Source organism: Mobula birostris, chromosome 13, assembly GCF_030028105.1.
Source record: "Mobula birostris isolate sMobBir1 chromosome 13, sMobBir1.hap1, whole genome shotgun sequence".
In the NCBI taxonomy this organism is placed as follows: Eukaryota; Metazoa; Chordata; class Chondrichthyes; order Myliobatiformes; family Myliobatidae; genus Mobula; species Mobula birostris.
The window spans coordinates 111,788,047-111,813,889 of NC_092382.1; the positions used below are offsets into that span (position 1 = coordinate 111,788,047).

The following is a 25,843-nucleotide window of genomic DNA, read 5'->3' on the forward strand; positions in this document are numbered from 1 at the left end:
CGAATCAACCTGCTGAAGGAGGTGTAGAGCGGGGACAAGGGCTGGGGCAGAGAGCCAGACCGGCCAGACGCTGGGGAGGGCGGCTCGAGCGAGAGAGTGCGGGGGCGTCTGGAGAGACGAGGGGGGGGCCTGCCCCGCTCTCGGGGGTGTGGGGGGAGTCAGACGCGCCTGTCGGCGTGGAATAAAGATTCAAAGCTGCACCGTTGGCGTCTGTGCTGATTGGCGAGCGAGACGGCGAGGCGGGCAGGAGGCCAGACGGCTTTTATTAAAAGACCCAGAACGCGTGACAGAGAACGCGAGGCCCCCCCCCACCCCACCGAACCGCGTTGCAGAGATTGACGGATCCGAGCCCACACGGTCTCACATCGGCAACAGGTGCTCATCCCGGTCCTCCTCCTCCTCCTCCTCCGCCGCACCCAGGGGCTGTGAGCCCACACCCCGATACGAGGGGGGCGGCGAGCGGGACCTCGAGCGGAAGACGAAGTCGCAGCCGTCCTGGGGGTGGGGAAACGGAGGCCGGTCAGCGAGAGAGAGAGAGAGACAGAACACACTCGAGAACCCTTCTCTCAGTTCCGCCCCGTTTGGAGCAGTACAAGATGGCACAGTACAGGCCCTTCGGCCCACAATGCTGTGCTAACCCGCTCCAGGATCCATCTAAACCTCCCCACCTCCGAAACCCTCCATCGTCTCCCCATCCCAGAGTCTCTGAAATGTCCGGAATGTACCTGCCTCCACCAGCACCCCTGACAGGGTGTTCCACACACCCACCACTCTCTGTGTAAAACCAAAAATCACCCCCTATACTTTCATCCAATCACCAAGAAATTATCACTCCTCGTGTTAGCCATTTCCACCCTCCCTCGGGAAAAAGTCTCTGGCCGTCACCTCTTATCATCTTGTACACCTCTATCAGGTCACCTCTCTTCCTCCTTCGCTCCAAAGAGAAAAGGGCAAGCTCGCTCAACCTCTCCTCATAAAACACCCTCTCTAATCCAGGCAGCATCCTGGTGAATCTCCTCTGCACCCTCTCTAATCCAGGCAGCATCCTAGTGAATCTCCTCTGCACCCTCTCTAATCCAGGCAGCATCCTGGTGAATCTCCTCTGCACCCTCTCTAATCCAGGCAGCATCCTAGTGAATCTCCTCTGCACCCTCTCTAATCCAGGCAGCATCCTGGTGAGTCTCCTCCGCACCCTCTCTAATCCAGGCAGCATCCCGGTGAATCTCCTCTGCACCCTCTCTAATCCAGGCAGCGTCCTGCTGAATCTCCTCTGCACCCTCTCTAATCCAGGCAGCGTCCTGGTGAATCTCCTCTGCACCCTCTCTAATCCAGGCAGCGTTCTGGTGAATCTCCTCTGCACCCTCTCTAATCCAGGCAGCGTCCCGGTGAATCTCCTCTGCACCCTCTCTAATCCAGGCAGCGTCCCGGTGAATCTCCTCTGCACCCTCTCTAATCCAGGCAGCGTCCCGGTGAATCTCCTCTGCACCCTCTCTAATCCAGGCAGCGTCCCGGTGAATCTCCTCTGCACCCTCTCTAATCCAGGCAGCGTCCCGGTGAATCTCCTCTGCACCCTCTCTAATCCAGGCAGCGTCCCGGTGAATCTCCTCTGCACCCTCTCTAATCCAGGCAGCGTCCCGGTGAATCTCCTCTGCACCCTCTCTAATCCAGGCAGCGTCCCGGTGAATCTCCTCTGCACCCTCTCTAATCCAGGCAGCACCCTGGTGAATCTCTTCTGCACCCTCTCTAATCCAGGCTGCATCCTGGTGAATCTCCTCTGCACCCTCTCTAATCCAGGCAGCATCCCGGTGAATCTCCTCTGCACCCTCTCTAATCCAGGCAGCACCCTGGTGAATCTCTTCTGCACCCTCTCTAATCCAGGCAGCATCCTGGTGAATCTCCTCTGCACCCTCTCTAATCCAGGCAGCATCCTGGTGAATCTCCTCTGCACCCTCACTAAAGCTCCCACCTCCTTCCTACAATGAGGTGACCAGAACCGTACGCAATACCCCAAGTGCGAGTCTAACCACAGTTTTAAAGAGCTGCACTGTTACCCAGCAGCTGGAACATGGGCCTTTTCCGTTAATTATCCACGCCAAGGACATCTCACGCCCTCTTCCAGTTCTCCCAGGCCCTTCTTCTCCTTCCCGGTGACCTTGTGACTTCCCGGTGCCCCGTATGATCCTCGTTTCCTTAAACCTGAAGTAAAGTCCTTTCTTCCTCGTTCCATATTGTTTTATTCCCCCACTCTCTGTCCCTTTTAATCCCCCACTGTCCACCCCTTCTATCCTCAATCTCTCTCCCCGTCGTTCTCCCCAATCTCTCTCTCGCACAGAGAGTGTCCCATTCACCCACCCGCCGCGGGTCGCGCTGACTCACCGCCGTCAAGTTGCCAACCTCCTGCCAGAAGGAGTGGTTGGGGAACTGGTCCATGCCTTTGGCCTTCAGCACCAGCCGCTGGTACAGGAAGCCGCCCAGGAGGTAGATGGAGAGCAGCGTGACGAACCTGCGGTGGGGGGGGGGGGGGCGAGAGTCAGTGTGGGGAGAGGCCCCTCTCACTCCCGTTGCCCCCTGCACTCCCCTTTACCCTCTACCGTAGACACCATTCGTTCTCTCCCTCCTCCCTCTCCGACACACCATTCCCCTCTCTCCCCATCCTCCCCCCGCGACCCACCATTCCCTAGACACCACAACACTACAGCACAGTACAGGCCCTTCGCCCCTCGATGCTGTGCTGACCCACACACCCCTGATATCTCCCCCTGAACCTCCCTGTCTTAACTTTGTACATATGCCCTCTGGTGTTTGCTATTCGTGCCCTGGGAAACAGGTACTGGCTATCCACCCTATCTATGCCTCTCACAATCTTGTAGACCTCTATCAAGTCCCCTCTCATCCTTCTACGCTCCAAAGAGAAAAGTCCCAGCTCTGCTAACCTTGCCTCATGAGACTTGTTTCCCAATCCAGGCAACATCCTGGTGAATCTTCTCTGCACCCTCTCCACAGCTTCCACATCCTTCCTGTAATGAGGTGACCAGAACTGAACACAGTAACTCCAAGTGTGGTCTCAGCAGAGATTTGTAGAGTTGCAACATGTCCTCTCTACTCTTGAACTCAGTCCCCCTATTAATGAAGCCTAGCATCCCATTGGCCTTCTTAATTATCCTATCAACCTGTGCAGCGACCTTGAGGGATGTATGGATTTGAACCCCAAGATCCCCCTGTTCGTCCACACTCTTAAGTAACCGACCATTAACCCTGTACTCAGCCCTCTGGTTTGTCCTTCCAAAATGTATCACCTCACACTTCTCCGGACTGAACTCCATCTGCCACTCTTCTGTCCAACCCTGCATCCTGTCTATATCCTCTTGTAACCTTCGACAACCTACAGCTCCATCCACAACTCCTCCAATCTTCGTGTCGTCCGCAAACTTACCCATCCTTCCGCCTCTTCATCCAGGTCATTTATAAAAATCACAAAGAACTGGGGTCCCAGGACAGATCCTTGCGGCACTCCACTAGTCACCGACCTCCAGGCAGAATACTTTCCTTCCACTACCACCCTCTGCTTTCTTCCTGTAAACCAATTTTTTATCCAAACAGCCAAGGTTCCACTGATCCCATCCCTTATGACTTTCTGGATGAGTCTCTCATGGGGACCTTGTCAAATGTCTTGCTAAAATCCATGTAGACCACATCTACTGCCCTACCCTCACCAATTTCTTTTGTTACCTCTTCAAAAAACTCAATTAGGCTCGCAAGGCACGACCTTCCCTTCACAAAGCCATGTTGACTATCCTTGAGTAGACTGTACTTCTCCAAATGCTTGTACATCCTATCCTTAAGAATCCTTTCCAATAGTTTGCAGGCCACCGACGTAAGGCTCATAGGTCTATAGTTCCCAGGATTCTCCCCATTACCTTTTTTAAACAAGGGATCTACATTTGCCATTCTCCAATCCTCCGGCACCTACCCTGCAGCCAAAGAGGATTCAAAGGTCATAACTACTGCTCCAGCGATCTCTTCTCTCACTTCCCATGGCAACCTGGGGTAGATCATGTCCAGCTCTGGGGACTTATCAACCTTGATGCTTTTAAGAAGATCCAACACTACTTCTTCCTTAATCTGCACATTGTCCAGCACACAGGCCTGTTCTATTTCGACCTCACCCTGATCAAGGTCCTTTTCACTTGTGAATACTGAAGCAAAGTATTCATTTAGGACTCCCCAACCTTCTCCACCTCCAGGCACATGTTGTCTTCTTTATCCTTTAGCGGCCCCACCTTCGTTCTTGTCATCCTTCTGTTCCTCACATACGCATAGAACGCCTTGGGGTTCTCCTTAATCCTACATGCCAAGGCCTTCTCATACCCCCTTCAAGCTCTCCTAAGTCCCTTCTTGAGCTCCTTCCTGCTTCCTGCATCTTATATCTAACATATGCTTCCTTCTTCCTCTTGACGAGTTGCCTCACTTGTTTTGTCAGCCACGGTTCCCTTTTCCTACCATTTTTTCCTTGTCTCAGTCGGACAAACCTGTCCTGAACCCAGCACAAATGGTCCCTAAACTTCCTCCACATCGCTTCTGTGCTTTCACCCTTGAACAACTGTTCCCCTCTCTCTCCTCTCTGACCCACCATCCCCCTCTCTCTTGCCCCTCTCAGACCCACCATTCACCTCATCATCTTGTACACCTCTATCAGGTCACCTCTCATCCTCCGTCACTCCAAGGAGAAAAGGCCGAGTTCACTCAACCTATTCTCATCAGGCATGCTCCCCAATCCAGGCAACATCCTTGTAAATCTCCTCTGCACCCTTTCTATAGTTTCCACATCCTTCCTGTAGTGAGGTGACCAGAACTGAGCACAGTACTCCAAGTGGGGTCTGACCAGGGTCCAATATAGCTGCAACATTACCTCTCGGCTCCTAAACCCAATCCCACGGTTGATGGAGGCCAATGCAGCGTATGCCTTCTTAACCACAGAGTCAACCTGCACAGCAGCTTTCAGTGTCCTATGGACTTGGACCCCAAGATCCCCCTGATCCTCCACACTGCCAAGAGTCTCCCAGTAATCCGATGCTGCGTTTCCCGGACTCCCCCTCCCTCCCCGTCCCCCGGGACTCACAGGATCAGCAGCACAGATCCGGTGCTGAGCTTTTTGACGTTCCTGGGACAGGCCACGCTGCTGTCCATCTCGAACAGGTAAAAGCAGTCAGAGACCTTCTCCCTCTGCTCCAGGGTCACCGCGAATCTGCCCTGTGGGGGTGGTGAGCGAGAGAGAGAGACAGTGCCAGTGAACAAGAGGTGCAGGAGTCGGCCCTTCGAGCCAGCACCGCCATTCACTGTGATCATGGCTGATCATCCACAATCAGTATCCAGTTCCTGCCTTATCCCCATAACCTTTGATTCCACTATCTTTAAGAGCTCTATCCATCTCTTTCTTGAAAGCATCCAGAGACTTGGCCTCCACAGCCTTCTGGGGCAGAGCATTCCATATATCCACCACTCTCTGGGTGAAAAAGTTTTTCCTCAACTCCGTTCTAAATGGCCTAGCCCTAATTCTTAAACTGTGGCCTCTGGTTCTGGACTCACCCATCAGCGGGAACATGCTTCCTGCCTGCAGCGTGTCCAATCCCTTAATAATCTTACATGTTTCAATAAGATCCTCTCTCAGCCTTCTAAATTCCAGAGTATACAAGCCCAGTCGCTCCAATCTTTCGACATATGACAGTCCCGCCATCCCGGGAATTAACCTTGTGAACCTACGCTGCAATCCCTCAATAGCAAGAATGTCCTTCCTCAAATTTGGAGACCAAAACTGCACACAGTACTCCAGGTGTGGTCCCACCAGGGCCGTGTACAGCTACAGAAGGACTTCTTTGCTCTTATACTCAATTCCCCTTGTTATGAAGGCCAGCATGACATTAGCTTTCTTCACTGCCTGCTGTACTTGCATGCTTCCTTTCAGTGAACAGGGTGGGTGTGGTTCGGGGGATGAGGAGTGAGATCTCGGTCCACCCCCCCACCTTCCCGGCGAGCCCACCCAGGAATGCCACCTCCCAGAGGGGGGGACCATCAGCCAAGGGCGAGGATAGTGTCGGAGGACAGCTGATCAGAATTGGGGTTATTATCACCGGCGTGGGACGTGAAATTTGTCAACGTAGCAAGAGCAGTTCAATGCAATACATTAACTGGATGGCAGGTCTTTCATATGAAGAAAGACTGGATGAACTGGGCTTATACTCGCTGGAATTTAGAAGATTGACGGGGGATCTGATTGAAACGTATAAAATCCTAAAGGGATTGGACAGGCTAGATGCAGGAAGATTGTTCCCGATGTTGGGGAAGTCCAGAACGAGGGGTCACAGTTTGAGGATAAAGGGGAAGCCTTTTAGGACTGAGATGAGGAAAAACTTCTTCACACAGAGAGTGGTGAATCTGTGGAATTCTCTGCCACAGGAAACAGTTGAGGCCAGTTCATTGGCTATATTTAAGAGGGAGTTAGATATGGCCCTTGTGGCTAAAGGGATCAGGAGGTACGGAGAGAAGGCTGGTACAGGGTTCTGAGTTGGATGATCAGCCATGATCATACTGAATGGCGGTGCAGGCTTGAAGGGCCAAATGGTCTTCTCCTGCACCTATTTTCTATGTTTCTAACTAGCAGAGAAAAAAAAATAAAAGAATTAATCAATAAAGAAGAAAACAGTAATTAAGAACCGTGCAAAAAAAGGAAATAATATATATTTAAGAACTCAGCTGCTGTTCACGGTTTCAAAGTCCATTTAGGAATCGGACGGCAGAGGGGAAGAGGCTGTTCCTGAATCACTGAGTGTGTGCCTTCGGGCTTCTGTACCTCCTCTCTGATGGTAACAGTGAGAAAAGGGCATGTCCTGGGTGCTGGGGATCCTTAATAATGGACGCTGCCTTTCTGAGACACCGCTCCCTGAAGATGTCCTGGGTACTTTGTAGGCTGGTGCCCAAGATGGAGCTGACTAGATTTACAACCTTCTGCAGCTTCTCTCGGCCCTGTGCAGTAGCCCCTCCATACCAGACAGTGATGCAGCCTGTCAGAATGCTCCCCACGGGACAACTACAGAAGTTTTTGAGTGTATTTGTTGACGTGCCAAATCTCTTCAAACTCCTAATGAAGTATAGCCGCTGTCTCGTCTTCCTTTTAACTACATCGATATGTTGGGACCAGGTCAGATCCTCAGAGAGCTTGACACAAACCCCCACCCCGGACTTTACTAGGGAGCATGGAGACCCGTCCAGGAACGCCAGAAGCCGAGGGTGGTGGGGGTCCCGATATCCACCCCCGACCCTCCTGGGGAACACACAGGCCCCACCCCCAGGAACATAGGCCCTCCGGGAGCGGGGGGGAGGAGATGACGACCATTCTCACCCCGAGCTCGCTCTGCCGGTCCACCACTCCAACACCAAACTAATCCTTCCCTCCTCCTTAACCCTCCATTTCTCCATCACCCATCTGCCTATCCCAGAGTCTCTGAAATGTCCCTAATGTACCTGCCTTCACCAGCACCCCTGACAGGGCGTTCCACACACACACACCACTCTCTGTGTAAAAAACCTACCTCTCTAATCCAGACAGCATCCCGGTGAATCTCCTCTGCACCCTCTCTAATCCAGGCAGCGTCCCGGTGAATCTCCTCTGCACCCTCTCTAATCCAGGCAGCATCCCAGTGAACCTCCTCTGCACCCTCTCTAATCCAGGCAGCGTCCCAGTGAATCTCCTCTGCACCCTCTCTAATCCAGGCAGCATCCTGGTGAATCTCCTCTGCACCCTCTCGAATCCAGGCAGCATCCTGGTGAATCTCCTCCTCACCCTCTCTAATCCAGGCAGCATCCTGGTGAATCTCCTCTGCACCCTCTCTAATCCAGGCAACACCCTGGTCAATCTCCCCTGCACCCTCTCTAATCCAGGCAGCATCCTGGTGAATCTCCTCTGCACCCTCTCTAATCCAGGCAGCACCCTGGTCAATCTCCCCTGCACCCTCTCTGATCCAGGCAGCATCCTGGTGAATCTCCTCTGCACCCTCTCTAATCCAGGCAGCATCCTGGTGAATCTCCTCTGCACCCTCTCTAATCCAGGCAGCATCCTGGTGAATCTCCTCTGCACCCTCTCTAATCCAGGCAGCATCCTGGTGGATCTCCTCTGCACCCTCTCTAATCCAGGCAGCATCCTGGTGAATCTCCTCTGCACCCTCTCTAATCCAGACAGCATCCTGGTGAATCCCCTCTGCACCCTCTCTAATCCAGGCAGCATCCTGGTGAATCTCCTCTGCACCCTCTCTAATCCAGGCAGCATCCTGGTGAATCTCCTCTGCACCCTCTCTAATCTAGACAGCATCCTGGTGAATCCCCTCTGCACCCTCTCTAATCCAGGCAGCATCCTGGTGAATCTCCTCTGCACCCTCTCTAATCCAGGCAGCATACTGGTGAATCTCCTCTGCACCCTCTCTAATCCAGGCAGCATCCTGGTGAATCTCCTCTGCGCACACTCTAATCCCTACTCACATGAGGCGACCAGAACTGAACGCAATACGCCACATGTGTGTCTGAGCAAGGTTTGAAAGAGCCGCGACATTCTCACGTCCGTCTCGGACTCAGTCCCCCGACTACCCTACGCCTTCCTCCCCACCCCGTCAGCTCTGAGGGGCAGATCGATCGACGTGGTCCCCCAGTTCCCTCTGTGCTGAGGACGCCGGTGGGCTGCCCCATCTGGGACGAGGGCATGCGCGAGGAGGCGTTCAGTATCAAACGCCCAGGGTGGGTCAGCATCGTCCTGGCTGGAACGACAGGGACACGGGCAAGACACTCACCGAGACGACACCTGGTTCGCAGGAGATCATCAACAGGACCTTCCGCCGCTCCCCCTGGCAGTGAGTCTTGTAGGGGTCACCGTCGCCGAACAACAGCAAGATCCAGTCACCTGAGCAGGTAGGGCACGAGTCAGGGAGGCAAGCTGGGACAGAGCAAATCTCCCTCCACACCTTCCCATCACACACTCCCGGGGTCAGAGACACAGTGAATCTCCCTCCGCACCGTCCCATCACACACTCCCGGGGTCAGACACAGAGTGAATCTCCCTCCACACCGTCCCATCACACACTCCCGGGGTCAGACACAGAGTGAATCTCCTTCCACACCGTCCCATCACACACTCCCGGGGTCAGACACAGAGTGAATCTCCCTCCACACCGTCCCATCACACACTCCCCGGGTCAGACGCTGAGTGAATCTCCCTCCGCACACTCCCGGGGTCAGACACAGAGTGAATCTCCCTCCGCACCGTCCCATCACACACTCCCGGGGTCAGACACAGAGCGAATCTCCCTCCACACTTTCCCATCACACACTCCCGGGGTCAGACACAGAGCGAATCTCCCTCCGCACCGTCCCATCACACACTCCCGGGGTCAGACACAGAGTGAATCTCCTTCCGCACCGTCCCATCACACACTCCCGGGGTCAGACACAGAGTGAATCTCCCTCCGCACCGTCCCATCACACACTCCCGGGGTCAGACACAGAGTGAATCTCCCTCCACACCGTCCCATCACACACTCCCGGGGTCAGACACAGAGTGAATCTCCCTCCGCACCGTCCCATCACACACTCCCGGGGTCAGACACAGAGTGAATCTCCCTCCACACTCACTACCGCCGATGAGTTGGGTGGCGTTGATACGGCCGATGACCTTGGTGGTGTTGACTTTATTGTCGATCTGGACCGCGCCGGCGGTGGGGTCTCCAGGCAGGATGCTGGCACACAGCTGGAACCTGTAGGTGTACGACTCCTTGGTCGTGGCATTCTCAGTGGTCACTGAAAAGCTGAGGGGGAGACGGACCGCCGGAGAGATTGATCAACGACGGCCGAACCAGTTCCCGGAGAGCTGCCCTTCTCCCCCAGACCACCCCCCTCAGTCCCCTTCCCCCACTCCCAATCAGACCCCTCCACTCCCACTCCCTCCCCTCCCTCCCCTCACCCTCCCCCTCAGGCCCCTCCCCCTCCCTCCCCTCCCCCTCAGGCCCCTCCCCCTCCTCACCCCCAGGCCCCCTCCCTCTCCCTCCCCTCCCCCTCAGGCCCCTCCCCCTCCCTCCCCTCACCCTCAGGCACCCTCCCACTCCTCCCCCTCCCCCTCCTCACCCTCAGGCCTCCGGCCCCTCCCCCTCCCTCTCCTCACCCTCCCTCCCCTCCCCCTCCCTCCCCTCACCACCAGACTCCCTCCCCTCCCTCCCCTCACCCTCAGGCCCCCTCCCACTCCCTCCCCTCCCCCACCCTCCCCTCCCCCTCCCTCCCCTCACCCCCAGGCTCCCTCCCACTCCCTCCCCGCACCCCCAGGCCCCCTCCCCCTCCCGCCCCTCACCCTCAGGCCCCTCCCTCTCCCTCCCCGCACCCCCAGGCCCCCTCCCCCTCCCTCCCCTCACCCCCAGCCACCTCCCTCTCCCTCCCCTCACCCCCAGGCTCCCTCCCACTCCCTCCCCGCACCCCCAGGCCCCCTCCCCCTCCCGCCCCTCACCCTCAGGCCCCTCCCTCTCCCTCCCCGCACCCCCAGGCCCCCTCCCCCTCCCTCCCCTCACCCCCAGCCACCTCCCTCTCCCTCCACTCACCCCCAGCCTCCTCCCTTTCTCCATCAGGCCCACTCCCTCCCCTCCCCCTCAGGCCCCTTCCCCTTCATGCCCTCACCCTCCCTCTCCTCACCCTCAGGCCCCTCCCCCTCCTCACCCTCACCCTCAGGCCCCCTCCCACTCCCTCCCCTCACCCCCAGCCACCTCCGTCTCTCCATCAGGCCCACTCCCTCCCCCCCCTCAGGCCCCTCACCCTCCGTGCCCTCACCCTCAGGCCCCTCCCTCTCCCTCCCCTGATTCCCCTCCACTCCACCGATGTCCTCAGTCCCCTCACCCTCATGCCCCTCCCCTCCCTCCCCCAACCCTCAGACCCCTCCCTCTCCCTCTCCTCACCCCCACCTCCCTCCCTCTCCATTCCCTCAGCCCCAGCCCCCTCCCTCTCCATCCCCTCACCCCCAGTCCCTCCCTCTCCCTCCCCTCATTGCCCTCCACTCCCCCAATGCCCTCAGCCCCCTCACCCTCATGCCCCTCCCCTCCCTCCCCCAACCCTCAGACACTCCCTCCCCTCACCCCCAGCCCCCTCCCTCTCCCTCCCCTCACCCTCATCCCCTCCCCTCACTCTCATGCCCCTCCCTCCCCTCACTCTCATTCCACTCCCCTCCCTTCCCTCACCCTCAGGCCCCTCCCTCTCCCTCCCCCTCCGTGCCCTCACCCTCAGCCCCCTCCCTCTCCCCTCACTCCCAGTCCCCTCCCCTCACCCTCAGGCCCCTCCCCCTCCCTCCCCCAACCCTCAGACCCCTCCCTCTCCCTCCCCTCACCCTCATCCCCTCCCCTCACTCTCATGCCCCTCCCTCCCCTCACTCTCATTCCACTCCCCTCCCTTCCCTCACCCTCAGGCCCCTCCCTCTCCCTCCCCCTCCGTGCCCTCACCCTCAGCCCCCTCCCTCTCCCCTCACTCCCAGTCCCCTCCCCTCACCCTCAGGCCCCTCCCCCTCCCTCCCCCAACCCTCAGACCCCTCCCCCTCCCTCTCCTCACCCTCATCCCCTCCCTCCACCCTCATCCCCTCCCACTCCCTCCCCCTCACCCTCAGCCTCATGCCCCACCCCCTCCCTTCCCTCTCCTCCCCCCAGCTCCCTCACCTCCCCTCCCTCAGGCCCCTCCCTCTCCCTCCCCTCACCCCTCCCCCTCCCTCCCCTCACCCCTCACCCTCCCTCCCCCCAGCTCCCTCACCTCCCCTCCCTCAGGCCCCTCCCTCTCCCTCCCCTCCCCCTCCCTTCCCTCACCCCTCCCCCTCCCTCCCCTCACCCTCCCTCCCCCCAGCTCCCTCACCTCCCCTCCCTCAGGCCCCTCCCTCTCCCTCCCCTCCCCCTCCCTTCCCTCACCCCTCCCCCTCCCTCCCCTCACCCCTCACCCTCCCTCCCCCCAGCTCCCTCACCTCCCCTCCCTCAGGCCCCCTCCCGTCACCCTCCCCTCCCCCTCCCTTCCCTCACCCCTCCCCCTCCCTTCCCTCACCCCTCCCCCTCCCTCCCCTCACCCCTCACCCTCCCTCCCCCCAGCTCCCTCACCTCCCCTCCCTCAGGCCCCTCCCGTCACCCTCCCCTCCCCCTCCCTTCCCTCACCCCTCCCCCTCCCTTCCCTCACCCCTCCCCCTCCCTCCCCTCACCCCTCACCCTCCCTCCCCCCAGCTCCCTCACCTCCCCTCCCTCAGGCCCCTCCCGTCACCCTCCCCACTCTCCCCCCGCCCCGGCCGGTACCTCTTTCCCCGGAGGGGCCGCAGCCGCTCCAGCAGCACTCGCTCTATCGCCGACTCGGCCGCGCCGTCGCCCAGCAGGTCGCAGTCGCCGGAGGGAGGCGCGGAGCGCGCCGCCGAGCCGGGGCCGGGGGCGAGGCTGAGGGCGGCGGCCAGCAGCGGCAGCAGGCGTGGGGCGAGCGGCGGGGCCATGGCACCGGCAGCCCCCCGGCTCCAGCAGGCCTCTCTTCCGGCTCTGACCGGATGCGGAAGTGCCCGCGCCCCGCCCATTCCGGAAGCGCCGCCCCGATCAGACCCCGCCCCTCTCCCGTCCGCCCCGCCCCCTGAGGGGGGGGGCCGGCTGCCAGTGAATCGAAGTTAGCGAGCTCTCTTACCTCACTTCCGCCCCCCTCTCCCTACCCCTTGCTGACAAAGCTTGGTTCAGCGCCGTCACTTCCGCCCCACTACACTGCCCTCTACCGCCACCCACGCTGCCGATTGTCACTTCCGCGCCGAGCCGACCTGTGCCCCGCCGTTCTCTAGCCCTATTTCCGCCCCGCTCCGACGTCGGCGGACTCTCAGGCCCCCCCACCACTCGGCGTGCTGCGTCACATCCGGTGGCGGGCCCTCAGTGAAGGACGAGTGGGTAAAGAGAGGGAGGAGAGGGATTTGGAGTGAGAGGCTGAGGGATGGAGGATGAGGGGGAGGAATGGAGGGTGGGAGGGTGAGGGGGAGGAATGGAGGGTGGGAGGCTGAGGGATGGAGAGTGAGGGGGAGGAATGGAGGGTGAGGGGGAGGAATGGAGGGTGAGAGGCTGAGGGATGGAGGATGAGGGGGAGGAATGGAGGGTGGGAGGCTGAGGGATGGAGAGTGAGGGGGAGGAATGGAGGGTGGGAGGCTGAGGGATGGAGGGTGAGGGGGAGGAATGGAGGGTGGGAGGCTGAGGGATGGAGAGTGAGGGGGAGGAATGGAGGGTGAGGGGGAGGAATGGAGGGTGAGAGGCTGAGGGATGGAGGATGAGGGGGAGGAATGGAGGGTGAGAGGCTGAGGGATGGAGAGTGAGGGGGAGGAATGGAGGGTGGGAGGCTGAGGGATGGAGAGAGGGGGAGGAATGGAGGGTGGGAGGCTGAGGGATGGAGGATGAGGGGGAGGAATGGAGGGTGGGAGGCTGAGGGATGGAGAGTGAGGGGGAGGAATGGAGGGTGGGAGGCTGAGGGATGGAGGATGAGGGGGAGGAATGGAGGGTGGGAGGCTGAGGGATGGAGAGTGAGGGGGAGGAATGGAGGGTGGGAGGCTGAGGGATGGAGGGTGAGGGGGAGGAATGAAGGGTGGGAGGCTGAGGGATGGAGAGTGAGGGGGAGGAATGGAGGGTGGGAGGCTGAGGGATGGAGGGTGAGGGGCAGGAATGGAGGGTGAGGGGGAGGAATGGAGGGTGGGAGGCTGAGGAATGGAGAGTGAGGGGGAGGAATGGAGGGTGGGAGGCTGAGGGATGGAGGATGAGGGGGAGGAATGGAGGGTGGGAGGCTGAGGAATGGAGGGTGAGGGGGAGGAATGGAGGGTGGGAGGCTGAGGGATGGAGAGTGAGGGGGAGGAATGGAGGGTGGGAGGCTGAGGGATGGAGGGTGAGGGGGAGGAATGGAGGGTGGGAGGCTGAGGGATGGAGGGTGAGGGGGAGGAATGGAGGGTGGGAGGCTGAGGGATGGAGAGTGAGGGGGAGGAATGGAGGGTGGGAGGCTGAGGGATGGAGGGTGAGGGGGAGGAATGGAGGGTGGGAGGCTGAGGGATGGAGGGTGAGGGGGAGGAATGGAGGGTGGGAGGCTGAGGGATGGAGGGTGAGGGGGAGGAATGGAGGGTGGGAGGCTGAGGGATGGAGGGGGAGGAATGGAGGGTGGGAGGGTGAGGGGGAGGAATGGAGAGTGGGAGGCTGAGGGATGGAGGGTGAGGGGGAGGAATGGGGACAGAGTGGGAGGGAAATGGAAGGTGAGGAACGGGATGGAGTGTGAGGTGAGGGAGAGGGTAGGTGAGGGAGGAGAGATAGGGAAGGTGATGGAGGAGGGAGAGGGAAGGTGATGGAGGAGGGAGAGGGTAGGTGAGAGAGGATGGAGAGGGTAGGTGAGGGAGGCGGGAGAGGGTAGGTGAGGGAGGCGGGAGAGGGTAGGTGAGGGAGAGGGAAGGAGTGGGAGGGAGGCGGGAGAAGGAAGGTGAGGGAGGAGAGATAGGGAAGGTGAGGGGGGAGGTAGAGGACAGGTGAGGGAGGCGGGAGAAGGAAGGTGAGGGAGGAGGGAGAGGATAGGTGAGGGAGGAGAGATAGGGAAGGTGAGGGAGAGGGAAGGTGAGGGAGAGGGTAGGTGAGGGAGGAGGGAGAGGATAGGTGAGGGAGGAGAGATAGGGTAGGTGAGGGAGCAGGGAGAGGGTAGGTGAGGGAGGAGAGATAGGGAAGATGAGGAAGAGGGTAGGTGAGGGAGGAGGGAGAGAGTAGGTGAGGGAGGAAGGAGAGATAGGGAAGGTGAGGGTGGAGGGATAGGGATGGCGTAGGAGGAAGAGGGTAGGTGAGGGAGTAGCGTGAGGGTGGAGGGAGAGGGCAGGTGAGGGAGGAATGGGAGAGAGGTAGGGTGAGGGAGGAATGGGAGAGGTAGGGTGAGGGGAAGGAAGTGGGAGGGACAGGCTGGGGGTTGTGGGAAAGAGTTTTTGAGGGAGGGAGAGGGAACGTGGGTGAGTTTGGGAGGAGGAGGGAGGGTGGACGGTGAGGCGGGGGGAGTCTGGGGGGTCACGTCCCTGCCTGACCCTCTCCTGTGTCCACAGGCGCCATGCTGGCCCTGAGATTGGCATGCAGAACTGCGGCTCAGGGTGAGTCCATTCGCCCGACCTGTCCGTACTGACTCTTCCCCCCCCCCCCCCCCCCATTGACACTACCGCCCGGTTCCCTCTCCGAGCCCGTCCCCTCTGCCCGGGAATGTCCCTGTCCGAGTGTCGTTAATGTACCTGCCTTGACCACTCCCTCCGGCAGCTCCTTCCACAGACGGACCACCGTATCCCTCTAAACCTTCCCTATCCGTGTCCCTGTCCGAGTGTCGTACCTGCCTCGACCACTCCCTCCGGCAGCTCCTTCCACAGACGGACCACCGTATCCCTCTAAACCTTCCCTATCCGTGTCCCTGTCCGAGTGTCGTACCTGCCTCGACCACTCCCTCCGGCAGCTCCTTCCACAGACGGACCACCGTATCCCTCTAAACCTTCCCTATCCGTGTCCCTGTCCGAGTGTCGTACCTGCCTCGACCACTCCCTCCGGCAGCTCCTTCCACAGACGGACCACCCTCTGGGTGAAAAAGTTGCCCCTCGGGTCTCTATTAAATCTCTCTCCCCCTCTCACCTCAAACCTGTGCCCTCTGGTTGTCGATTCCCGACCCTGGGGAAAAGACTGTGCACACTCACCCTATCTGTGCCCCTCGTGGTTTTACACACCTCTGTAATGTCACCCCTACGCTCCAAGGAATAAAGTCCCAAACTGTCCGACCTCTCTCCGTAACTCAGTCCCTCGAGTCCCCGCAACATCTTCCTGAATCGTTCCTGCGCCCTCTCTATCTTACTAATCTTCCTGTAACAGAGCGGGCCAAACTTCAGTGAATACTCCAGATCTCATCCAAATTCAACATAAAATCCCAGTTCGAAGATCAGAGTAAAGTTATTATAAAGTACATCTCAGCACCTGCCATCCAATTTCCTGCGGTCATTCTCAGTAAATCTATAATAGAACCGTTGACCCAGGCTGCCAAAGGCGACAAACTGCGCAAACAGAAGGAAATAATAATAAATAAATAAACAATAAATATCGAGAACGTGAGATGAAGAGTCTCTGACAGAGAGTCCATAGTTGTGGGAACGGTTCAGCACTGGTGCAAGGGAAGTTGAGGGAAGTTATCCCCTCTGGTTCAGGAGCCTGATGGTTGAGGGGTGATAACTGTCCCTGAACCTGGTGGTGTGGGTCCTGAGGCTCCTGTACCTCCTTCCTGATGGTTGAGGGGTGTTAACTGTCCCTGAACCTGGTGGTGTGGGTCCTGAGGCTCCTGTACCTCCTTCCTGATGGTTGAGGGGTGATAACTGTCCCTGAACCTGGTGGTGTGGGTCCTGAGGCTCCTGTACCTCCTTCCTGATGGTTGAGGGGTGATAACTGTCCCTGAACCTGGTGGTGTAGGTCCTGAGGCTCCCGTACCTCCTTCCTGATGGTTGAGGGGGTGATAACTGTCCCTGAACCTGGTGGTGTGGGTCCTAAGGCTCTGGTACCTCCTTCCTGATGGTTGAGGGGTGATAACTGTCCCTGAACCTGGTGCTGTGGGTCCTGAGGCTCCTGTACCTCCTTCCTGATGGTTGAGGGGTGATAACTGTCCCTGAACCTGGTGGTGTAGGTCCTGAGGCTCCTGTACCTTCTTCCTGACGGCAGCAGGGAGAAAAGAGTGGTGGAGATCTCTTACGACAGCGTTTTGTGTCGATGTGCTCAATAGCGGGGAGGGTTTTACCCGGGGTGGACTGGGCCGTATCCACTACCCTCTGTAGGATTTTCCGTTCAGGGGCATTGGTGTTTCCGTACCAGGCTGTGATGCAGCCAGTCGATATTCTCTCCACCACAGATCTGTAGAGGTTTGTCAGAGTTTTCGATCTTGCGTCGCATCTTCGCGAACTTCTGAGACAAGGTACTGCAGTGCTCTTTTCAGTTACACTCGTGGGATGGGTCCTGCGGAACGGTAAGGCGAAGGAATTGGAAGTTGCCAGCCTCCCCGCGTCTGATCTGCTGAAGAGGGCTGGGCCAGGGCCCCCCCACCCACCCTCGGGAACCCTCGTCTCGGTCCTGCTGAGTTTGGGAGCTGGGTGCGGAGGGGGTCTCCGCGATCCCGTGACTGACTCCGTTTTTTCTCTCCCTCCCGCAGCCCGGTTGATGTTCCCGCTGCCCCTGCGTCAGCTCTCCGCTACCCCGTGCCTCAGGAATTACAGTGAGTGGACCTCCCCCCTCCCCCCTCCACGGGGCAGCAGGGGGGTTGGGGTAGAGCAACCGGCCGGCCTCTGTGGTGGCTGGTCCGGCTCGAGTGGAGGGCGTTGGGAAAACGTTGCCAGGACGGTCCAGCGAGCGGGACTCCGGTCTCGCGGCCCGAGGCGCCGTCTGTCTACTCTCTCCCGGCGTTTTGCGCGGTTCGCTGGAGAATTATTTTGCCTTCACTAGTTGGGGCATCGGGTCCAAGGGTCAGGAAGTCCTGTGGCAGGGTTATGAAGCTCTCGGCTGCCTCGGGCTGCCCCTGTAACAGGAGACACCCATTTCCGGGGGGGGGTTTCCTGTCACGTGCCCCATGACGGGTTAAACAACCAGCAGAAATGGAAAACACCTTTGGAGTCTGGTATCGCTGTTAACTAACGCTCCGTTATTAGTAACTACGCAATACAGCAATATAAATTCAGCTATCTCAAACAGGTTAGCAGAGCCATCTGTATGTGTAAGTGTGGAAATATAAAAACCAAGCTTCTTCAAGCCTGAGGGGTAAACGGGTACAATCTTATGGCGTGCAGTGAAAATTACGACTGAGAAGGTGCTCAGGAAGCCTGATGGTCTGAGGGTGGATAAATCTCCTGGACCTGATGGAGTGCACCCTCGGGTTATGAAGGAAGTAGCTGGAGAGATTGCGGAGGCATTAATGATGATCTTTCAAGAATCGATAGATTCTGGCGTTGTACCGGGTGACTGGAAAATTGCAAATATTACTCCGCTATTTAAGAAGGGTGGGAGGCTGCAGAAAGGAAACTACAGACCTGTTAGTCAGTGGTTGGAAAGTTGTTGGAATGGATTGTTAGGGATGAGATTACGGAGTACCTGGAGGCACAGGACAAGACAGGCCCAAGCCAGTATGGTTTCCTGAAAGGAAAATCCTGCCTGACAAACCGACTGCAATTCTTTGAGGAAATTACAAGCAGGGTAGACAAAGGAGATGCAGTAGATGTGGATTTTCAGAAGTGACAAGGTGCCCCACACGAGGCTGCTTAGCAAGGTAAGAGCCCATGGAATTACAGGGAAGTTACTAGCGTGTGTGGAGCATTGGCTGGTCGGCAGAAAACAGAGAGTGGGAATAAAGGGATCCTATTCTGGCTGGCTGCCGGTTACCAGTGGAGTTCCACAGGGGTCGGTGTTGGGACTGCTGGTTTTTACAATGTATGTCAATGATTTGGACTTTGGGATTAATGGATTTGTGGCTAAATTTGCCAATGATACAAAGATAGGTGGAAGAGCGGGTAGTGTTGAGGAAACAGAGCCTGCAGAGAGACTTAGGGGAATGGGTAAAGAAGTGGCAAATGAAATACAATGTTGGAAAGTGTGTCGTCATGCACTTTGGCAGAAGAAATAAACGGGCAGACTATTATTCAGATGGGGAGAGAATTCAAAATGCAGAGATGCAAAGGGACTTGGGAGTCCTCGTACAGGATACCCTTAAAGTTAACCTCCAGGTTGAGTCGGTGGTGAAGAAGGCGAATGCAATGTTGGCATTCATTTCTAGAGGAATAGAGTATAGGAGCAGGGATGTGATGTTGAGGCTCTATAAGGCGCTGGTGAGACCTCACTTGGAGTACTGTGGGCAGTTTTGGTCTCCTTATTTTAGAAAGGATGTGCTGACATTGGAGAGGGTTCAGAGAAGGTTCACGAAATGATTCCAGGAATGAGAGGGTTACCATATGAGGAACGTCCGGCAGCTCCTGGGCTGTGTTCCCTGGAGTTCAGGAGAATGAGGGGGGATCCCATAGAAACATTCGAATGTTAAAAGACATGAACAGGTTACATCGAACATAGAATAGTACAGCACAGTACAGGCCCTTCGGCCCACAATGTTGTGTCGACCCTCAAACCCTGCCTCCTATATAACCCCCCACCTTAACTTTCTCCATATACCTGTCTAGTAGTCCCTTAAACTTCACTAGTGTATCTGCCTCCACCACTGACTCAGGCAGTGCATTCCACGCACCAACCACTCTCTGAGTAAAAAACCTTCCTCTAATATCCCCCTTCAACTTCCCACCCCTTACCTTAAAGCCATGTCCTCTTGTATTGAGCAGTGGTGCCCTGGGGAAGAGGTGCTGGCTATCCACTCTATCTATTCCTCTTATTATCTTGTACACCTCTATCATGGAGTTTGTCCTTCCAAAGTGTACCACCTCACACTTCTCTGGGTTGAACTCAATCTGCCACTTCTCAGACCACTTCTGCATCCTATCAATGTCTCTCTGCAATCTTTAACAATATTCTACACTATCTACAACACCACCAACCTTTGTGTCATCTGCAAACTTGCCAACCCACCCATATAGACTATGACAATAAAGTGACTCTCAGGGGGCTTTATCGCTTGTCCTGTTGCCCCTTCGACAGTGAATTTACTCTGAACTTTGAGACGGGGAAGTGTAGACAGTTTCCGTGACGTACCGTGTTGTGTCTATGACCGTCTGCACTTTCTTGCCGTCAGGCAGGATGCACTCCGCTCTCCGACGGTCCGAGCGGGTGCGGGGGTCGGAGGGGAAGGTGGCGAATTTGTTCGGCCTCCCGATGATGTGGCAGGCATCGGTGAGCGCTCTTCACTGCGGCGTCTACGCGGTCAGACCCGGGGGTGGGGGGGGGGGTCGGCCGGAGGAGGGGATGCTGAGGCCCGATGACGATTGTCAGCCCCTCCTGTCTCCCGACAGAGTTCGTCAACGAGAGGGAGGATCCCACCGACCTGCAGACGCTGACCGACAACGCAGCTCAGACGCTGTTCTGGACCGAGCTTTTCCGGGGTGAGTGTATGGCTGCTGGGGGGGTGGGGGTGCAAGCTGGCCGGCGTGGGGGGTGGGAGACGGGTCGATCGCTGGTGTGGGGAGGGGAGGGTCACGGTTCGCTAATAATTTCTCATGTTCCCTGTCCCCCCCCACCACCACACTCTTTCTCTCCCCCCCTCCCTGCCTCCTCCCCTCTCTCCCTCCCGCTCCCCCTCTCCCTCTCCCCCTCTCCCCCTCTCTCCGACGCCTCCAGGCCTGGCCATGACCCTCAGCTACCTGTTCCGGGAGCCGGCCACCATCAACTACCCCTTCGAGAAGGGCCCCCTGAGCCCACGGTTTCGGGGGGAACACGCACTGCGCCGTTACCCCTCGGGGGAGGAGCGGTGTATCGCCTGCAAACTGTGCGAGGCTGCCTGCCCGGCCCAGGTGAGAGATCTGTGCGTCCCCCCACCCTTCCCCAAGCCTCTTCCATCCTCCACGTCCCCCCACCCTTCCCCAAGTCTCCTCCATCCTCCGCGTCCCCCCACCCTTCCCCAACTCTCCTCCATCCTCCGCGTCCGTTCCCCCCGCTCTCCTCCATCCTCCGCGTCCCCCCCACCCTTCCCCCACTCTCTTCCATCCTCCGTGTCCCCCCCACCCTTCCCCAAGTCTCCTCCATCCTCCGCGTCCGTTCCCCCACTCTCCCCCACTCTCCTCCATCCTCCGCGTCCCCCCCACCCTTCCCCCACTCTCCTCCATCCTCTGCGTCCCCCACCCCTCCCCCGCTCTCCTCCATCCTCCGCGGTCCCCCCACCCCTCCCCAGCTCTCCTCCATCCTCCGTGTCCCCCCACCCCCTCCCCCACTCTCTTCCATCCTCCGCGTCCCCCACCCCTCCGCAAGTCTCTTCCATCCTCCGCGTCCGTTCCCCCGCTCTCCTCCATCCTCCGCGTCCCCCCCATCCCTCCCCTGCTCTCCTCCATCCTCCGCGTCCCCCCCACCCCTCCCCGCTCTCCTCCATCCTCCGCGTCCTCCCACCCCTCCCCCACTTTCTTCCATCCTCCGCGTCCCCCCCCACCCCTCCCCAAGTCTCTTCCATCCTCCGCATCCCCCCCACCCCTCCCCACTCTCTTCCATCCTCCGCGTCCCCCCCACCCCTCCCCAAGTCTCTTCCATCCTCCGCGTCCGTTCCCCCACTCTTAACATAGAAAATAGGTGCAGGAGTAGGCCATTCGGCCCTTCGAGCCTGCACCGCCATTCAGTATGATCATGGCTGATCATCCAACTCAGAACCCTGCCCCAGCCTTCCCCTCCATACCCCCTGATCCCCATAGCCACAAGGGCCATATCTAACTCCCTCTTAAATACAGCCAATGTACTGGCCTCAACTGTTTCCTGTGGCAGAGAATTCCACAGATTCACCACTCTCTGTGTGAAGAAGTTTTTCCTCATCTCGGTCCTAAAAGGCTTCCCCTTTATCCTCAAACTGTGACCCCTCGTTCTGGACTTCCCCAACATCGGGAACAATCTTCCTGCATCTAGCCTGTCCAATCCCTTTAGGATCTTATACGTTTCAATCAGATCCCCCCTCAATCTTCTAAATTCCAACGAGTACAAGCCCAGTTCATCCAGTCTTTCTTCATATGAAAGTCCTGCCATCCCAGGAATCAATCTGGTGAACCTTCTTTGTACTCCCTCTATGGCAAGGATGTCTTTCCTCAGATTAGGGGACCAAAACTGCACACAATACTCCAGGTGTGGTCTTGCGAGACCATGGACCTGTCTTCACTCTCCAGGGCGCGGACCTGGGCAAGGTTGTATGGAAGACGGGCAGCTGCCCATGCTGCAAGTCTCCCCTCTCCACGACACCGATGTTGTCCAAGGGAAGGGCATTAGGACCCATACAGCTTGGCACCGGTGTCGTCGCAGAGCAATGTGTGGTTAACTGCCTTGATCGAGGACGCAACACGTTCCCTCGGCTGGGACTCGAACTCACGACCTTCAGATCACTAGTCCGATGCCTTAACCACTTGGCCACGTGCCCACGTTGTATCATATCTTAACTCATGCATTACTACATGACAATAAAAGAGGACTGCGTGTCCTCATAATCTAATCTAATATCAAAAATACCTTACCAATATTTATCTAAAAGAGGGCAAGACCAAAACATATGTGTCCGAGAGGCCACCTCAGAATTACATCTGTCACACATCTGATCTACATGTCGGCAAACAACACACACCAAAGTTGCTGGCGAAACGTCGACTGCACCTCTTCCTAGAGATGCTGCCTGGCCTGCTGCGTTCCACCAGCAACTTTGATGTGTGTCGCTGGAGTTTCCAGCGTCTGCAGAATTCCTCGTGTTTGCGTTACATGTCGGGGAAAAACAGTTTTGCGTGTTAATTTAAAACCTCACCCTATTACTGCAATTTTTTGGATTACCAGAGACAGACGTCGGTCGTTTAACCCTTTCCAGTTTGTCACACTCATGGCTAAAAGATCCATCTCACTTAAATGGAAATATTCTGATCCTCCTACTACTTTTCAACGGTTTTCTCAAACTATATTATGTTTAAACCTGGAAAAAGTTAGGTTTAGTAGGGGTGATTCTTTAGATTAATATGCATAACAATATTAATGATATAAAGAGATCGGTATCACATTGGTCATGGTTAACATATAAAGCATAATTCTTCTTGAGGAAACCAGGAGACCGTTTATTCAACATTTTCATATGATGGAAGTTGTCCCTTTCAGAATGCTTTTTCCTTTTTTAATAATCTTTTGTTTATCTATGAAGGAGCGGAGTGAATGACAAATAATGTTTGTATCCGAAGGAATAGAGCATCCCAGTTTTGTTTTGTTTTGTTCAGGGGGTTCTTTATAAAATTCTTTTTTCATGTTCAATTACTTAGAGATTGGGAGGCTTGAATTATATATTTTACTTGGATTATGCTTTATATGTTAACCATTACCAATGTTATACTGATCTCTTCGTATCATTAATATTATGTAACCATATAACCATTCCAGCACGGAAACAGGCCATCTCGGCCCTTCTAGTCCGTGCCGAACTCTTACTCTCACCCAGTCCCACCGACCTGCACTCAGCCCATAACCCTCCATTCCTTTCCTGTCCATATATCTATCCAATTTAACTTTAAACGACAACATCGAACCTGCCCCAACCACTTCTCGTTCCGCACAGCTACCACTCTCTGAGTAAAGAAGTTCCCCCTCGTGTTACCCCTAAACTTTTGCCCTTTAACTCTCAACTCATGTCCTCTTGTTTGAATCTCCCCCACTCTCAATGGAAAAAGCCTATCCACGTCAACTCTATCAATCCCCCTCATAATTTTAAACACCTCTACCAAGTCCCCCCTCAACCTTCTACGCTCCAAAGAATAAAGACCTAACTTGTTCAACCTTTCTCTGTAAGTTAGGAGATGAAAACCAGGTAACAGTCTAGTAAATCTTTTCTGTACTCTCTCTATTTTGTTGATATCTTTCCGAAACCACTTGGCCGCCTGCCCACACATGTTTGCTGTTGTGTGCTGGGGCAGCAGGCTGAGAGTAGCAGAAACCAACAGAATGAACAAACTCATTCGTAAGGCCAGTGATGTTGTGGGGATGGAACTGGACTCTCTGACGGTGGTGTCTGACAAGAGGATGCTGTCCAAGTTGCATGCCATCTTGGACAATGTCTCCCATCCACTACATAATGTACTGGGTGGGCACAGGAGTACATTCAGCCAGAGACTCATTCCACCGAGATGCAGCACAGAGCGTCATAGGAAGTCATTCCTGCCCGTGGCCATCAAACTTTACAACTCCTCCCTTGGAGGGTCAGACACCCTGAGCCAATAGGCTGGTCCTGGACTTATTTCCATCTGGCATAATTTACATGTTACTATTTAACTATTTATGGTTTTATTACTATTTATTTATGGTGCAACTGTAACGAAAACCAATTTCCCCCGGGATCAATAAAGTATGACTATGACAGTCACGACCCCTCTGATACAGGGGCCGGCTCCCAAAAGTCTGTCTTTCTCTCACTCTCTGTCTGTCTGTCTGTCTCTCTGTCACTCTCTCTGTCTCTCTCTGTCCGTCTCTGTCCATCTCTCTCTCACACTCTCTCTCTGTCTGTCTCTCTCACACTCTCTCTCTGTCTGTCTCTCTCACACTCTCTCTCTGTCTCTCTCTCTCCGTCTCTCTCTCTGTCTCTCTCACTCTCTGTCTGTCTCTGTCTTTCACTCTTTCTCTGTCCGTCTCTCTCTGTCTGTCTCTGTCTTTCACTGTTTCTCTGTCCGTCTCTCTGTCTGTCTCTGTCTTTCACACTCTCTGTCCGTCTCTCTGTCTGTCTCTGTCTTTCACACTCTGTCCGTCTCTCTGTCTGTCTCTCACACTCTCTCTCTGTCCGTCTCTCTCTCACACTTTCTCTCTCTCTGTCCGCCTCTCTCTGTCCGTCTCTCTCTCTGTCTCTCTCACACACTCTCTCTCCCACTCTCTCTGTCTCTCTCTCTGTTCGTCTCTCTCTCTGTCTGTCTCTCCCACTCTCTCTGTCTCTCTCACACTCTCTCTCTGTCCGTCTCTCTCTCTCACTCTCTCTGTCCGTCTCTCTCTCTTTCACACACACACACTCTGTCTGTCTCTCTCACTGTCCGTCTGTCCCTCTCGCTCTCTTTCTCTCTGCATGTCTCTGTCTCTCTCTCCTGACCTTGCCCCTCATCCGCAGGCCATCACGATCGAAGCGGAGGCCCGCGCGGACGGTAGCCGGAGAACCACTCGCTACGATATCGACATGACCAAGTGTATCTACTGTGGCTTCTGCCAGGAGGCCTGCCCCGTCGACGCCATCGTGGAGGTGAGTACCCACAACCTCACCCTCGTCTCCCTCGATCTCCCTCTCACCCCTCAGCCCTCCCCTCACACCTTCTGCCAGGAGGCCTGCCCCGTCGACGCCATCGTGGAGGTGAGTACCCCCGCTCTCCCTCACCCTCGCCGCGCTCTCTCCCCCCACTCCCTCTCACCTCCTCACTCCGCTATCCGTCTCTCCTCCGTCTCCACCCCAGTCTCCCCCCCTCCCGTCTCTCTCACACACCCGCTGCCACCTCTCACCCTCTGCTTCCCTCCCTCTCGCCACCCCTCCCCTCCTCGCCCTCATGCTGCCTCTCACTCCCCTTCCCTCCCGCTCTCCTCCCTACAGGGGCCCAACTTTGAGTTCTCCACCCAGACGCACGAGGAGCTCCTCTACAACAAGGAGAAGCTGCTGAACAATGGTGACATGTGGGAGGCCGAGATCGCGGCCAACATCCAGGCCGACTTCCTGTACCGCTGACGGTCTGTTCGGGGCGCGGGGTAAACCATCGTTTCCCCTTGTTCCCCCCGCCCACACACCCAGAAGAGTGTTTCGTTTGGGGTGCGCGCCCCACCCTGTAAATACTGTTCCCACCGTCTCATTAAAGGCCAGTTGCCTCCTTGTTACTAGAGTCTGACTGATTCGCAGGCCTAACCCTGACCCCCCCCCCCCCCCGGATCAATCTCGCCCCCTCCCCGTCCGCATAACCCTCCAGTTCCCTGTTACAAACGAGAGAAGATCTGCAGGCGCTGGAAATCCGGGGTAAAACACACGCACGAAACGCTGGGGGAGCTCAGCAGGCCGGGCAGCGTCTCGGTGGAAGAGAGTACAGTCGACGTTCCGGGCCGAGAGCCCTCGGCAGGGCTGGAGAGAGAAAGCTGAGGTGTAGATTTAGAAGGTGCGGGGT

The 25,843-nt window shown here is 56.8% G+C and overlaps 2 protein-coding genes across 2 annotated transcripts; one reads left to right on the forward strand and one right to left on the reverse strand.

Moving 5' to 3' along the window:
• Positions 1-282: 282 nt before the first annotated feature.
• Positions 283-12,612, reverse strand: m6pr (mannose-6-phosphate receptor (cation dependent)). The gene is made up of 6 exons (XM_072275910.1): positions 12,339-12,612; positions 9,673-9,845; positions 8,835-8,944; positions 5,120-5,250; positions 2,377-2,503; positions 283-495 (listed from the first exon to the last, which is right to left on the reverse strand). Exons 1-6 carry the CDS (start codon positions 12,602-12,604, stop codon positions 361-363), a joined length of 942 nt encoding a protein of 313 aa, XP_072132011.1. The 5' UTR covers positions 12,605-12,612; the 3' UTR covers positions 283-360.
• A 250-nt stretch (positions 12,613-12,862) lies between these two features.
• LOC140207358 (NADH-ubiquinone oxidoreductase subunit 8-like) lies at positions 12,863-25,558 on the forward strand. The gene is made up of 7 exons (XM_072275911.1): positions 12,863-12,959; positions 15,116-15,160; positions 17,236-17,298; positions 20,024-20,113; positions 20,349-20,521; positions 24,814-24,942; positions 25,285-25,558. Exons 2-7 carry the CDS (start codon positions 15,121-15,123, stop codon positions 25,414-25,416), a joined length of 627 nt encoding a protein of 208 aa, XP_072132012.1. The 5' UTR covers positions 12,863-12,959; positions 15,116-15,120; the 3' UTR covers positions 25,417-25,558.
• Positions 25,559-25,843: the final 285 nt, after the last annotated feature.